The 15,395-nt window shown below is 30.3% G+C and overlaps 1 protein-coding gene across 7 annotated transcripts in view; it reads left to right on the top strand.

Moving 5' to 3' along the window:
• LOC106679267 (multidrug resistance-associated protein 1) overlaps window positions 1-15,395 on the top strand; it is a 49,949-nt gene that overhangs the window by 30,151 nt on the left and 4,403 nt on the right. For all 7 annotated transcript variants that reach the window (XM_024361702.2, XM_067048188.1, XM_067048191.1 and 4 more), the window contains exons 21-29: window positions 2,015-2,234; window positions 2,361-2,581; window positions 4,178-4,267; window positions 7,694-7,784; window positions 9,396-9,504; window positions 10,426-10,552; window positions 11,164-11,262; window positions 14,153-14,302; window positions 14,400-14,558. In XM_024361702.2, coding sequence (XP_024217470.1) covers window positions 2,015-2,234; window positions 2,361-2,581; window positions 4,178-4,267; window positions 7,694-7,784; window positions 9,396-9,504; window positions 10,426-10,552; window positions 11,164-11,262; window positions 14,153-14,302; window positions 14,400-14,558 — 1,266 coding nt within the window. The remainder of the gene's footprint in view (window positions 1-2,014; window positions 2,235-2,360; window positions 2,582-4,177; window positions 4,268-7,693; window positions 7,785-9,395; window positions 9,505-10,425; window positions 10,553-11,163; window positions 11,263-14,152; window positions 14,303-14,399; window positions 14,559-15,395) is intronic.

Here is a 15,395-nt window from a genome sequence, read left to right as displayed (position 1 = left end):
TAAGAAGCAATAAGTCTAGATCTGACATTAAGTTTAGTGGCAGCAGAAAAATAAATGATTAAAAATAATAATCTTTCTTTAATTTTGAATTAATAAAATGTTTATAAATTCAAAATCATTTTTCGTAAAATGTATTTATTTGTTTGTTTTTTGGTAAACTGGTCTACTGCTGTGACTATTATTAATGGTCTGATCTCACATTGCCGTCTAACAGTGAATTTGTTTCCGCGAGACCTTCAGAGAGAGAGTGAGTTCACCATGAGAGGCCTCTGGTTTGGATCTCGCGGAACAATACCAGATAGAACAAGGAGCTTCTTAGAAGGCCTAGGTGTTAGCATCGGGGATATTGCAATCTTAGCAGAAAATATTATTTTGGACTCCCTGGGGATGGTGGATGATCCCAAATTAATAATACTTTTTAAGTCCAAGCCTCTAATTGTATAGCTTGTTAAGCTTAATTGCATTGCTTCTTATGGTCCAAGACTCATAACCTTAGTTAGTAAACATTAGAGTATAAACAGTTAGTGTTTTGTAAACTTTTATGTATTATATCGCACTAGTATTTCTAAAGTGACACAACTCAAAATTCAAGACAACTGACAATGTGGCACTCTTGCCTATGGAGGGGAAATAGCATTAAGGCAGCAAGAGTGACACAAGTGTCCTCTGGCGGACAAGCTCTGAAGCTAGGTTGATACAGTTTTGATGATTCATAAAGATATATTTACCAATTTCTTTCATAGTCTTAACTCAAAAACGCCGATTTTTGAGTTGTGTCACTTTAGAAATACTAGTGCGATATTATTGACTGTGTTATTTGATTCATGGTAATTCTAAAACAAGAAAAAAAATAACATTTTTAAATTCTGGTATTGCTTTAAAATAAAAACAAATTAAGAACTAAAAACACAATTGTTCTTAATTCATATGTTTTTTTCTAGAACATTTTGGGGATATTGTGTTTTCCTCTTCAGCTTTTATAATCTATTTATCTATTTATTTTAAGCACATTTAATATGTCATAATAAAAATGATTTAAATTTACAACAAAAACAATGTAATTTGGTCAATGACTTTTTTTAAAATTCTTTTTATTGTGTAATATCACATTCTGTCGTGTATTTCAAACAATGGTTATAGAGATCAGAGAGTACATTCAAACCGCATTTACAGAAATATATAATAAATGGGGAAAAAAATATTGAACTTGAAATAAAATATTATCTTAAACACAATCATTTATCTTATTTACATTCAGTCTGGAGAACTCCAAACTGAGGTGTCTTCTTCTTGTGAAGGAAAAGCAGCCTTCTCTCGATCGTGTTACTGGTATCAAAAGCCAGTGGAGGCTGAGTGAGGGCACTAACCACTGACGCTGAGGACTTGGGTCATTGCCAGAACTCCAAAATTGGTCATTGACTAGGGTTGAAAAGTCATTTCTTCATTTTTATTTTTTCTACTCTAGTCATTCACCATACTACATTGTTTTTGTTGTCAAATTAAATAATTCTGATTAAGGCATACTAAATGTGCTCTTTTTTAAAAAAAAATATTAAATTATAAAAGCTAAAGACTTTCCTTGTCAAAGTCATATGTATTCGTCATATAGCTTTTAACTTGAGAATGATAAGGTGGCGTCTCAACAAGCTCTTTTATCCTTTTTATTTATTGAGTGGTTTTTTTTTTCCTATTTGACATTATAGCACTTATTAATAATTTCTGTCCTTCACAATTTTTGTATTTTTCTTATAACTTACCACAATACTATTATATATATATACCTACCTCAACAAACATTTTGGGTCTATAATAATTTGATTTCACTCTACATTTTTGTCTATTTTGTTATTTATATCGTTATTAAAAATCCTATAAAATTTAGTTACAATATAATTATCTAAAATTCAACTATATTCATCATGAATTAATTTTACATAAGATCTCTGCATAATGCTGGTTTAAATTTCTCGTGTCTGACTTAAAATTAACTGTATAATTAATGTTTTTTTTACAGGTACAATTGAAAGTTTATAGTCATTACTTCAAAGCTATTGGATTTGGTTTGTTATCAGCTACAGTTATTTTCGCAGTCATCCAACAAGGTTTCTCTATTAGCTCGAATTTTTGGCTCTCAGCTTGGTCAAGTGACAAAGATATGGTTTCTAATGGCACAACCGACACCAGCAAGAGAGACATGTATTTAGAAGTATATGGACTTTTGGGCGTAGCTGAGGGTAATTAATTTGTCGAGATTGGTGTTTGTGAAGAATCTTAATTTCATATTATGTTTTTTTATAATTTATTTGTATTTTATATTCTAAAAAGTAAAATATTTATACATACTTTTTTTCTTGTTTTAGTCACTGCAGCATTCATTTCTTCTATTTGCTGGTTTATTGGCGCTGCTGATGCTGGTATCAGAATTCATGTTTTACTACTTTCAAATATATTTCATTCTCCCATGTCATTTTTTGATACCACCCCACAAGGACGTATCCTTAGTCGTTTTTCCAAGGATATTGATATTATAGATAATATAATTCCTAATAACCTGAAGGAAATGCTCACGTTTCTGTCACCGGTAATTAATTTAATTTTATATTTGATTATTCATATCTATAAAATTAAATATCTTATCTATATTGTGTTATCGACTATATTTGATTTTGATCTGTGATATTGTGTTGTTTGGCATACAATACAATATCATATTTGATTTCACGGTGAAGGTTACATGATTAAACCATTTTATAAAATCAAAAATATTTTGTTCAGAGTCTTCTCATTCTTCTATGGACATTTCCCAGCAAGTGATCAATGTAAAGGACTCAACTGCGGTGTGTAGGTGCATGGTGTCCTGGAGCCAGTGTGTTCGGTTCGGTACGTTGTAGGTTCAATTCCCATCTGGGTTAATATTTTTTTCGGCTGTCCTAAGAAATGAAATTTGACACTCCCACCTTGGCTGGTACATGGCAGCAACTTGAAAGTAGCCGCCAGGGGTTATCAAAAAAGATCACAAGCCCCACCTGCCGGAATAGTTCCCTCCACCAGTTATCAATACCAATAAACTAATATTTTAATTTCAGAATTAAATTAAATCTTTTTGAAGAAATTAAGTAGAAAACATTTTTTTTCTTTCCTGTGAATCACAATTAAAAATTTTCTCATGAATATGTTTGAATTCCCTAAAAAAAGTGAAATTCTTTTGATACAAGTCTGAAGAATAGGGTTGGTATGGAAGAACTTGAAGTCTTTAATAGTTATCCTATAAGAGTTCCTTCTAAAAGATAATCTACATTTTTTTAAACTTTTCGGGGAATGAAGTTTTTTTACTTTTCCTATATTCTAGTGTCTCGGAACTATGGGTGCTCTGTATACTGTATACTGTTTTGTATTGAGATTTCCTGAGAGTTCTCTAAAATTTTGTCTTGGATTTTCTTCCATAGAGCCAGATTTTATGTCTGTGTTTCTAGTCAATAACTTCTACCAACAGGAACTGGCCTGTTAATTGACATTTCCTTCCCCGTACTTGTTAATATTTCTCACAGTCTCGATGTGAAGCAACCCAATAGTATTGACTTCAACTATTTTTACAGATAGGAAGATAAGTAACGTCTTAAAGATTTGGCCTGTAATAACAATGAACACTTTTGATTATACTGTTGCCTGATTGTCACATTACATTATATACTGATTGCTTGACAAATAGCATGTAAGGCATGAAGAAGAACAGCACGCAGCGGCTGGTTTTTCTTACTTTCTCATGTTAGCAGATCCCTTATCTATTTTCTTTTTAGTCTCATTCTTGTGTTCTCAGACATGAGAGTTCTGGCCATTTTTTCCTATAAGTGTGTTTTGGTCTCCCAGTAATTTTTCATGAAAACGTTTGAAATAAGTTTGTATGTATTCAGTGACCATCGAAATTTTTAAGTCAGTATGTAAAGTATTGTTATTTACAAACCATGGTGCTTTGGTGATAAGTCTGTAGTGTTTTAGATCGGAAAGATGTGAGCCTGTTTAGCTTTTCCATAAATTTGTGGTGCATATGTCTAAGTAGGTTTTAGTGAGTATGTATATGTACTTAATTTTTGTCTTGTTTTTAATTTCTTCATATCTTGAAATTTGAAAGCTCAAAAAGTAAGAAGTGTTAAGTATTTAATTTTTTTTCCATTTTCAGCTTATCGGAACGCTAATTGTGATCAGTTATTCAATACCACTTTTCATGGCTGTTATTGTCCCAATTGGATTCGTGTATTACTTGATACAAGTAAGTATAAAACATATTTCTTTAAATGAAAATTTTTTTTTTAAAGGTATATATCTTAACATTTATAATTTTTAAAAATAAAAAAAAGGAATTAACTTGCTTTCTTATCATCAGATCTTAAAAGGCAAAAATTAATAAAATGAAATATTAACCAGATATGAGGATTTTATGTTAATTATTTTAACAACTATCTGGCCGTTCACGACACAAGAGTTTACTTAGCTGTCAGATTTCATGCTAACAGGTTCGTTTTATGTTTTATTCTCCCCTTTTTTTACCTATCTTTCTTTTACCCTGTTTATATTTTTGTATTCTTTGGTTGTTATCTTGTTCTTTGTTCATAGCCCTGATGAAGGCTAGAAATTCTGGCCGAAACGTTGGCACGATTAAATAAGTCATTTCAACTTATTTGTGTTATATTTTGATCGTACCCCCAATTATCTTCTCATATATTTTAACAACTTTTTACTTTATCTCAGGGTGGGTTTTCCATTCAACCAGATTAAAATCACACAAATAAACTAATGACTACTTTTACAAGTATATTTAAATCATATGTTGAGCAAACTAACCAATTATATCATCTTCCTTCATGACTGTTGATGTATTCTTCATAAAAATTCTATTGTACCACTGGCAGTAGACAAAGGGTGGTCGGGTCATCAGCAGGAGATGTCCCCTTTGCGGGCGATGCAAATATCAATTGTCATCCAACCATTTTGAGTTTCTTGTAATGATTGATGATTTAGATATTTTCTTGATATTTTTTCTCCTGGATTAATTGGAAATATAATTGTGGCAGAGAAACAATAAAATTTGAAAATATTTTTATCTACCTGATCAACGTAGCAGCAATTTTCAACCTACTTCGAAAGAGGACTGCCATCTTGACAAAGTTTGTTTTTGATTCAATATCTTCAGAATGATAAGATTGGTAAGTTTGCTATCTGTGATAAAGTTGATCAGGTTGCTTTCTGATTAACACGTTGATTGTCAAGACCATAGCATGTACGGCGCTATGGAACGTCGCCCCATGTGCCAGGGCCATAGCATATACTGTAATAATTTTAAAAAATATAAAAAATAAAATAAAAAAAATCTTAATCGTTTTATAACTTTATTTCAAATATAAGAGATAACTTGGGTTCAAATTAAAAACACTAATATCAAATGGATAATAGAATTATATTTAAACTTTTATAATATAAAAAGACTCTTAATTTTATTATATAAAAAGAGAGAGAGAGAAAGACTCTTAATCTCAGGGCGTGTGGTTGCTAGACAATCAGAACAGGCATTTACAATAATTTAATTAAATTAATATCTCTGTTACAATTGTATATTAAATTTAGTTATAACCAAAACTAACCAAGCTCTACGATCTTCTTGATTCCTGGTGTCTTCTGTTTTTCTTTGTTCTCCTGTCCAATATGGCTTCTTCTTCTTGCCAGACAGAAATTCATGAAGCTACATCCTCTCTCCTTGAAGCCCCAGACCAAAGTGACCATCTCTCCTTGGTGCCACAAACAGAACTGACACAAGTTCAAAACCTGCCTTGAGGTTACATGTAAACATCCATTGTCCCACAACAGTTAGGGATTTTTCCAAATGATTTATTTTCTGAATATTATTCATTTGCACTATTCCTTGATTTCTAATTTTCCTTTAATTTACTGTATTTTCAATTATGATGGGAAGAGTTAAAATAGTTTTTATGATATCTGACTCTGCTTAATGTGGCCTTGGTTCTACGTACCGCCATCTTGTTTTTTTGTATCACGAAGTTATTATAAACAATGAAACTTGGTTAGTTTGCTTTTTGGATAAACAAAGCAATGAATATTAAAATGATACATAAAATAAAACATATTAAAACCATTTATACATCAAAATATACTATTTACTAAAAAAGAGCATATTACAATACGGCCGAAGTGCTCTTCCTATTCTTGCCTTAGTCATTCCTTTATCCCCTCTCCAAGTCATTCACTGCCTTCATGGTAGCAACATTGGTTCGAGTCAGTGACGCTTTGCAAAATATTATAGACTTAACAAAAAAAAACCTTAGGCTTAGGAGATTACTCATTGAGTACAATTTTTATATCCTTTATTATTTAATATTCATCATAATGAACCATTCGATTTGTGGGAAGGTTTATTTTATATTTTTTAAAAAAAATTTCAAATATAAAAATTATTTTTTAATATATTGATTTGTATATAATTTTATATTTGTAAATAGTGGATTTTTTTTTGTTTTACTTAGGCTTTTTTAATAATAATTTTTTATTTATTGATTTGTATATAACTGTATTTTGTATTCTATTTTTATTATATACTTATAATACATTCTATATAATAATTTTTTATAAATGAAATTATGACTCTTAGTAGTTATATGTTGTTTTCAATTTTTACTCTAATTATATAGTTATTACTAATTATAAATGTATTAATTTGACTTTTTCTAAGTAAAAATATATGTTGATTATAATTTTAAATTTAAAAAATATTTCAATTCTTTTTTCTTCCTCCAGTGCCTCTCTGCGTTGAGGTGCCTCGATCCAAGCTTTCCATCTGTCCCGGTCCCTTGCCAATCCACAGCTTTCCTCTTTTCTCTCCTTTCTAGCCACATTATCCAGCCACGATATGCTTGGCCTTCCTCTAAGTCTTTTACCAGTCGATCTAGCTTCAAAGTATTTGCATGGTCCACGGTCTTCATCCATTTGGCCTATATGTCTGAACCACTTCAACTGCCTCCTCTTTCCTGAGGTATTCTGTCGAGAAGGACCCAGCTCTCACATCCGTATAGTAGGATGTATTTCAATTCAATTTTAAAATTAATTCACATTTTTATAAGTTTATATTACTTTAAACCAAACTTTATCAAGAGCTGTATACTTTGTATAAGAGCTACAAAAGGGATGAATTTCTTTTAATTTTTAATTTAGATTTTTAATATATTTTTTTCTTAAACAAAAAGCTAAAATAAATATAGAAAGTGGCACCTTTGCCCTTTTTGACATAATATGGTGCACTGAAGGTGCATTAATTTTTGTTTTGTTGAACAAAACAAAAATTAATAATATTATCCATGGAAATACATTAACAAAACTAAACTATTTATTACAACCATAGCTATTTAATATAAAATAGAAAAGGATATTACAACGTCTTTCTGAAAGCATTATTGTTTTAACATTTTGTTATAATAAATTAATTAATTGTATTAATAATAATTTAAGATATCATCATTGTTATCTATGAATGGGTTCTTTTATATAGCTCATTATTCACCTTAACTTAAGTTAACTTGATTAATTATACTTTACGTAACATTATATTTAAGTATTGTTCTACGTTATTCATTGATGGTTCATCCTTTGTTCTTTATTTATTTAGTGTTTTTTTTTTCTATATTTTTAGAGAATGTATGTGTCGGCTTCCCAACAGATCAAACGCCTAGAATCAGTTTCAAGATCTCCAGTTTATTCTCATTTTGGAGAGACCATTACTGGTATAATTTTGTAATTAACATTATCTGTCCATATTATGCAATGTTATTTATTATCAGTTTGTACCAAAATCAAAAGTAAAGTAAGTAAAGGAAAAAATATATATATATAATTTTATATATTGATAACTTTTTTCTTGACTGTCGTAGATATATTAGATTTTAGAGATATATTATAGAGTTTTGTGGATCTTGAGGATCAGCTAATAATATAACTATATGTAGGCAATGTTTTACATCTTTATTGTTTCCACAGTTATGCCCTACAATGAAAAAAACAGTTTTTTAGAACAAATAATTTCTTTAACTAATTATTAAAACTACATGTATTTATTGTAATTATGATCAATAGCTATTAAAACTAAAACATTACTTACGGTAGTCTACTATAGTTAGTTCTACATTGCTGTGACGCTGTAAGTTCTGGCACAAATCTCAAGTTAGTTGTATCAGAACAATGTAGAATATACTGTAATAGACAATTGTTAAGTAATGTTTTATTGTAATAGTTATTAATCTTAAATTATACTATTTACTTGCAGTTTTTTATGATTGGTTGAAGAAATTATTTGTTTTAAGAAACTGTTTTTTTCATTGTAGGCCATGACTACGCAAACAATAAAGCAGGGAAACATCAGCTCAATATAGTTGTATTATTGACTGATCCTCAAGATCAGAAACAAATTAAAACCGGAGATATAAAATAAAATGTTTGAAAAGTTTTTCTTAATGTGCAAGTTATATTTTGCCCTTATAAGGGCATTAAATCTAAATTTTGTTAATGTGGGTTAAAATAGGAGATGTTCAGCTTTCTAATGGTTGCAGTAACGTAGGAATTGAATAAAATGCAAAAGAGTATTCATTGATTTTATGAACATTAATCACCGAAATAAATAAAAAACATCTTACAAATTAATGAAGGTGAAAAATTTCTGATTTTTTAATTTCTTTGAAAAATGGTATTTGAGGATTTGAGATGATGCAAAGAATGAATGTAATTTGATTGTTCCTAAAAAGAATTTTATCGACCTACTTTATCTAAATCCTCATGTTTTTTTAGTTTTTAGGCAATACAAAATCATTTCATAGAATTAGTAATATTTTTTCTTATTCCTAAGAAAGAGACAAATCTATTGGTATATAATAACCACGAAAAAAAAATGTGTAATATTTTTTTATTGAGAAAAACCAGTCCAACCTAATCCTTCCCAGAAAAATTCTGAACATTTAGCAAAAAGGCCCAACACAAACAAACACATATTCATTTTTATATATTATATTAGCAATTATTACTTACACATTTAACATATATAAAATATTCATTTTTATATATTACATTAGCAATTATTACTTACACATTCACCTCTGAAAGGCATAAATGAATAAAATATGGGTTTTGTCTGTCTATGAGTCACATTGATTTATGCCAGGATTTTCCAAACTATAGGCTCCTAGTATCTCCAGTCTCACTCAGCAAAATCTGTTATATTGTTGATTTTATTTTAATTTATATAACTAAATTATATGATTAACTCGTCTCATCAATTAATCTGGTATTAATACTCGAATATGGGATTTTCAGGGCAAAATTATAACAGATTTTCATATTTACAGGATCGTCAATAATTAGAGCTTACAATGCACAAGAAAGATTTATCAGGGAATCTGAAGGAAAGGTAGATGATAATCAAGTTTGCACATTTCCTATGATTGCAGCGGGTCGGTGAGTCATATTTATTAATATTGAAATTATTTAATTGCAGAAATAAATTTTTTTTTTAATTAATAATTTGTCAGGAATAAGCCAGGTAAGTTTACAATGAAAGTAAAGCTACAAAATAAACGATTGTTTATAATAATAAATGAGGTTTTCAGTTGTATAACATTGTAACTGGAAAAAGGAAAACTTTTCCAATGTTATATTGTTTTTTCATTAAGAAGTTTTACCTTCAACCGGTTGTAGCTTACCAGAACTAAATGTTGAAATAATTTTATTTCAAATAAATTTCTTAAATATTCTTTCAACAATATATAAAAAATTCTTCTGACAACTGGTTGCCATCTTTGTTTCAATCTGACAACTGGTTGCCATCTTTGTTTCAATCTGACAACTGGTTGCCATCTTTGTTTCAATCTGACAACTGGTTGCCATCTTTGTTTCAATCTGACAACTGGTTGCCATCTTTGTTTCAATCTGACAACTGGTTGCCATCTTTGTTTCAATCTGACAACTGGTTGCCATATTTGTTTCAATCTGACAGTTCTGACAAAGCCTTTCAAAGTGTGGCATGAAAATGTTGCCATTTATCTTTGACTTCCTTTCCAAGAGGTTTGCTCATTTCTGATGGAGTTAAAATTGCTTTACCCCATCCCGGAAGCGTGAGTGGGGTTCTCTTGCAGTGTGATCGGCTAGTTCATTCCCTGCGATTCCTACATGGCTTGGAACCCATATAAATGTAATTGACATGTCCATATTGAACGAAATTTAGGAGTGATTTAGGGCCATCTATACTGCATAATAATTTTTTTGTTTTTTAATCATTTTCTTTTGGTATTATTCAGCAAATTAATCAGTACTAATATTCTAAGATTTGTTATAGAAGAAAATATATATATGCTATTTCTATTCTGATCAATGTTTCAGATGGCTGACAATAAGATTACAGACGATTGGTAGTCTAGTTGTTTTTTTCACAGCCCTTTTTACTGTGATTAATAAAGACTCTTCGAGCCCTGGCATTGTGGGCCTTACTGTATCTTATGCGCTACAGGTTTGATTCAGATACAATAATATCTATTGATTTTACTTTTATTTCACATTAATAAAATAATTATATATAAGAAGATGGTCAGGGTTGCGGTCAAAAGAGAAACAAAAATAGTTTACAACTATATATTTTCCGACGTTTTGCCCTACTTTGCAGGGCTTCATTAGGACTAAAAAGATACAAAAAAGAAAACTGAAAATATTACAACAATAAGATACAATAAGGTAATTTAAGCTAGGATAAATATTATGTAAAAAGACGAAGAATAGCGAAGAACTTTTAGTTGAAGAAGAATAGTGAAGAACTTTTAGTTGAAGAAGAAGAATAGCGAAGAAGAAGAAGAATAACGAAGAATAGAAGAACTTTTTTACATAATATTTATCCTTGCTTAAATTACCTTATTGTATCTTATTGTTGTAATATTCTCAGTTTCTTTTTTCTATCTTTTTAGCCTTGATGAAGCCCTGCAAAGTGGGGCGAAACGTCGGAAAATAAATAGTTGTAAACTATTTTTGTTTCTCTTTTGACTGCAACCCTGACTATCTTCTGATATATCAATTTTTACGGTCAACTATATATACATATATATAATAAAATAATTATTTTATTTCCAGATAACTGTATTATTAGACTGGCTAGTCATTAACTGCACTGAAGTTGAGACTAACATTGTGTCAGTCGAGAGAATAAAAGAATATACTGAAACACCTCAGGTTTAATAAAACAATTATTCTATAAATTTATGATTACAATGTTTATATAATTCAGCTATTAGGAATACTAATAAGTTTCTGCCGTTTTCTTAAAAAAATTATGAATTATTTTAAAAGAACGGTACATTACGTTTTATTCATAGTATTGTTCACTACTCGGAACTATTTTTCTCCATCTTTCTGGTAGCATTCGGATACCTTGACTTTTGAGGCCTTACACGAACTGATCCAATTTTTGGTGTCTTCATACGATGTAAGCACTGCTCAGATAGATCACGTAGAATGATAATTGAAAGGGGCATTCTGGTGAATACGGTGGCTGGTAGGGTAAGATTTCGCGATTAAATGTTTCCAAATGGATTTTGATTGGCATCGTAATATGTGGACAAGCATTTTCTTGTAGGTGAATAATTTTGTTGTGTCTAGAGTAGTAATGAGTGAATTTTTCCTTCAGTGTTTCTATTATATTATTATTAAGGCTTCCTTGCATCAGAAAGCGTCTTCATACATATTCGACCTTCTGAATCTTTATCTTACTCATCAAACTAACCATCTTTGAACGATGTTTGAACACAACTTTTGAAAGCACTCATGACAACTCTCATTTAAACCAGCTTTACTATATGCTTTGACAAGCAATCAATACACCTTAGCTGTAGATTTCTTCTGATTTAAGGTGTAAATCAAAAGTTCCTGCAAATGATGCTTGTTTGGTACAAAACTTAACACTGCACGTTTGGTAAACTCGCGGATGTGTAAGGTTTATTTGGATTGGTTAGACAAGTTGGTCTGAATTTGCGGCGAACCCTTCGGGTATTGGTTTTGGTCACAAATCAAAGGTCCCTTGTGCTATATCTACACATTTGTTTTCAGTTAGCATTGTTTTAGAACTCGATGAATATTAGTGCACTCTGTGTTTTAATTAATTACAGAATTTCCCCAACCTTCAGTTTAAATAATTAACTCTTGTTTAAGATTGTATATTTTAAAATTCTATCAATTCGGTATAAATTCATTGTTTCAACTTTTGTTAATTAACTTTAGCAGTTTATTTTGAATTTATTCAAATATATATTGTAATAATTAAAAATTATTTAAAATAAAATAAAAAAATTTTTAATAATTTTGACTAATTTTATATAAATTATCTCTTATCTCAGGGCGGGTTTCCAGTCAATCAGAAACAGACGACACTGTACTACTTATAACACTTAAACTTAATTAATAGCTATTTTACAAATGTAATAAATTCCAGTTAGAAACAAAACGGACCAAATACTCAATCTTCCCCTGACGATTGATGATTGTTGATATCCTCTTGTCTATCATGCTATATCCAACTCCTAACAATCGCTTCCAGTCTTTCCCGCTTCTAGCCGACCGATGTCCTCTCACCATGCCTGCCAAATCCAGAGTCTTTGTTTCCTCTCTTCTATCTTCACTGTTCACTAGTCGATCCAAAAATAATCAATTATAGTACAATTGCTCTGCTTTCTTTGCTATGATTTACGATGCAAATAGTTTATCTAGTAACAGGACATGATTTGCTCCAAAAACACCACCATCGAATTGGCATCGTAGATTCCCCGAAATGTCCTCTATGCAACATGGGGGACATGGATGGAGACCTTCTTTTGGCGTGTGATGGTCTGGAGGATGTTGAACGAGATGCGGACCAACTAAGAGGAAGAGGAAAATTGTATTGGGCTGCGAGAGGGAAAATGGTGTAATAGCCCACTTCCTGTGGCGTGGGGGAAAAAAAAAAATGTAAATAATTTATTGATAATTGTTATGTTTTTCTATTTCTTCTTTGATTATTCTTTTTCTATAATTATTGTATAGAAACAACAAAAGTTGAAAAATTTCAATCTATCTCAACACAAACAATTCAACAAACACTTCGGAAGGACACACACTGCCATCTTCCTTGTTTTGAACAGTGTATTTATTTAAAAAACAATGAAAACTGGTTAGTTTGCTTTTTGATTTTAAATAACAAATAAACAATACTGAAACGATGTATATATAAAATAAAAACACAACTAAAATCATTTATATATAAATATCAACTATTGATTAAAAAGAAGGATATTACAATATTTATGAAGATATTATATGTCTAGGTAATTTAATTAAAACATTTCTGATAAAAATTCTAGAACAAAGGTGGAATTTATAGGTTATGTATTACTATATGTATTAATTTCTATCATCTACACCCTATATTGATAATATTTACGTTTCCTTTTATTTTGCCTACTTTTATTTTGTTCCTTTGTATAATGAGGATAGAGTAAATCGAATGTAATTGCGAAAAAAATTCAAAAGAACAAAACAATTGTGTGGATATGAACATTTCTTGCTTCTTTTGTTTACCAAGCATTTGTACAAGATTTATGACAAGTGGCAAACATGTAGATTGAGCATAACATCTTCACATGAAAAAAATTATTTGATGCTAATTTGGAGTCACTAATACATCAAGGTTGTTACTAAATGGCCAAACTTCTTATATTTGACAATTTCAACTAAACCTGGTGGGACCATCTATTGTTGAACAGCTGAAACTTATTTATGCTTCTTATAGTTGATTAGTTACATTCAAAATATACAGTTGTAAACATTGAATTAGCAGTTTTTTATTGTCAACACGATTTTTATTTTCAATCACTCACACGTTAGACAACAGATCCTAGAAATATATTGTTTCCTCTCCTTCTTTTCGTAACTTTAAGTGAAAGAGTAAGAAATATAATGAAACAAACTCTTTTCCTCATTATTTTAACACTGAAAAGTTCTTATAAATTACTATTTTAAAGTAAAATTGTATTGAAAAAGATTATCTATTTTATTTTATAAAAAAAATCTAACATGTATTTATCTGATATAGGAAGCTGCTTGGGATTCTACTACCAGCAATGTTAGCGAAGATTGGCCACAGGAAGGTAAAGTGGAGTTTATCAACTACAAAGTGAGATATCGAGAGGGCCTCGAGCTAGTGCTTAAGGGAATCAATCTCATTATTAATGGTGGTGAAAAGGTAATCCTGCTATATTTAATTATTTCCTTCAATATTCAATGAATACTTTTAGTAAAATGAGTAATCAGTGATATTATAATGCATGTTTTTTGTTTAGATCGGTATCGTGGGCCGCACTGGTGCTGGTAAATCATCTATTACATTAGGTCTGTTCAGAATCGTAGAACCTGCTGGAGGTCAAATTTTGGTAGACGGTGTCGATATTTCGAAGCTAGGACTTCAAACCTTGAGATCTCATCTTACGATTATTCCTCAGGTAATTATGATTGTAAAGTAGATGTAGGTTTAGTGAACACAATTTTAAAGTCCGATTGATTACATTGTGCTAACTAAATATCTAATTATCTAATTTATTTTCTTAAGGACTAGAAGTAGCTTAGGTATTTGGCTCTTGCTGAATTAACCCCTTCACAACGTGGTAAAATTACGAATTCTGGTCCAAAAAATGTCTAGTTTTTAAAATGCGGAAATATTTCGGCATATAATAAAAAAAATTCTATTTGGATATAAAAGCTTTCCGAGATAATAAAAAGAATGGTTTAACGATAAAGAATGTTCGGAAAGTTTTGAGGCAGAATAATTATGTGATGAGAAGGAATATTTGTGTTGTGTGAGGTTGTCTTTTAAGAGGTTTTTGGTTTCACAGATATAAGGGAATTACTATTGGGAGTGGAGCAAGGTATGTGATATACATGTGATCGGTATAAAGGTGGGATAGGGTCTTTAAGATGTGAGTAGATATTAGATAGTTTATTGTGAAGTCTGAAAGCAATACCAAGGTTAGGTGTAGCAGAACATTACATGTTGGATGTAAGGTGTGAATTTATATTTAAGATTGTCCTTGATATGATAGCTGGGTTGGCCGAAACATTGGACATTTTAAGTGATAATAAAGAGAGAAATACTTTATTCATATATGCTGCCTAAATACATTAGGTTGCTATCTGACACAGCGTACTTATCAATCCGTAATCGGACATATTTACATTACATATTCATGGTACAATCATAAAAAAAAGATATACAATAATAGAATATAATAAACAATTTTTTTTTTCACCACTACAGTTTCCTTTTACAATCCATTTCGGTC

Source organism: Halyomorpha halys, unplaced genomic scaffold, assembly GCF_000696795.3.
Source record: "Halyomorpha halys isolate HHAL.00 unplaced genomic scaffold, Hhal_1.1 Scaffold189.1, whole genome shotgun sequence".
In the NCBI taxonomy this organism is placed as follows: domain Eukaryota; kingdom Metazoa; phylum Arthropoda; class Insecta; order Hemiptera; family Pentatomidae; genus Halyomorpha; species Halyomorpha halys.
This window is presented reverse-complemented; position numbering and strand designations above follow the sequence as displayed.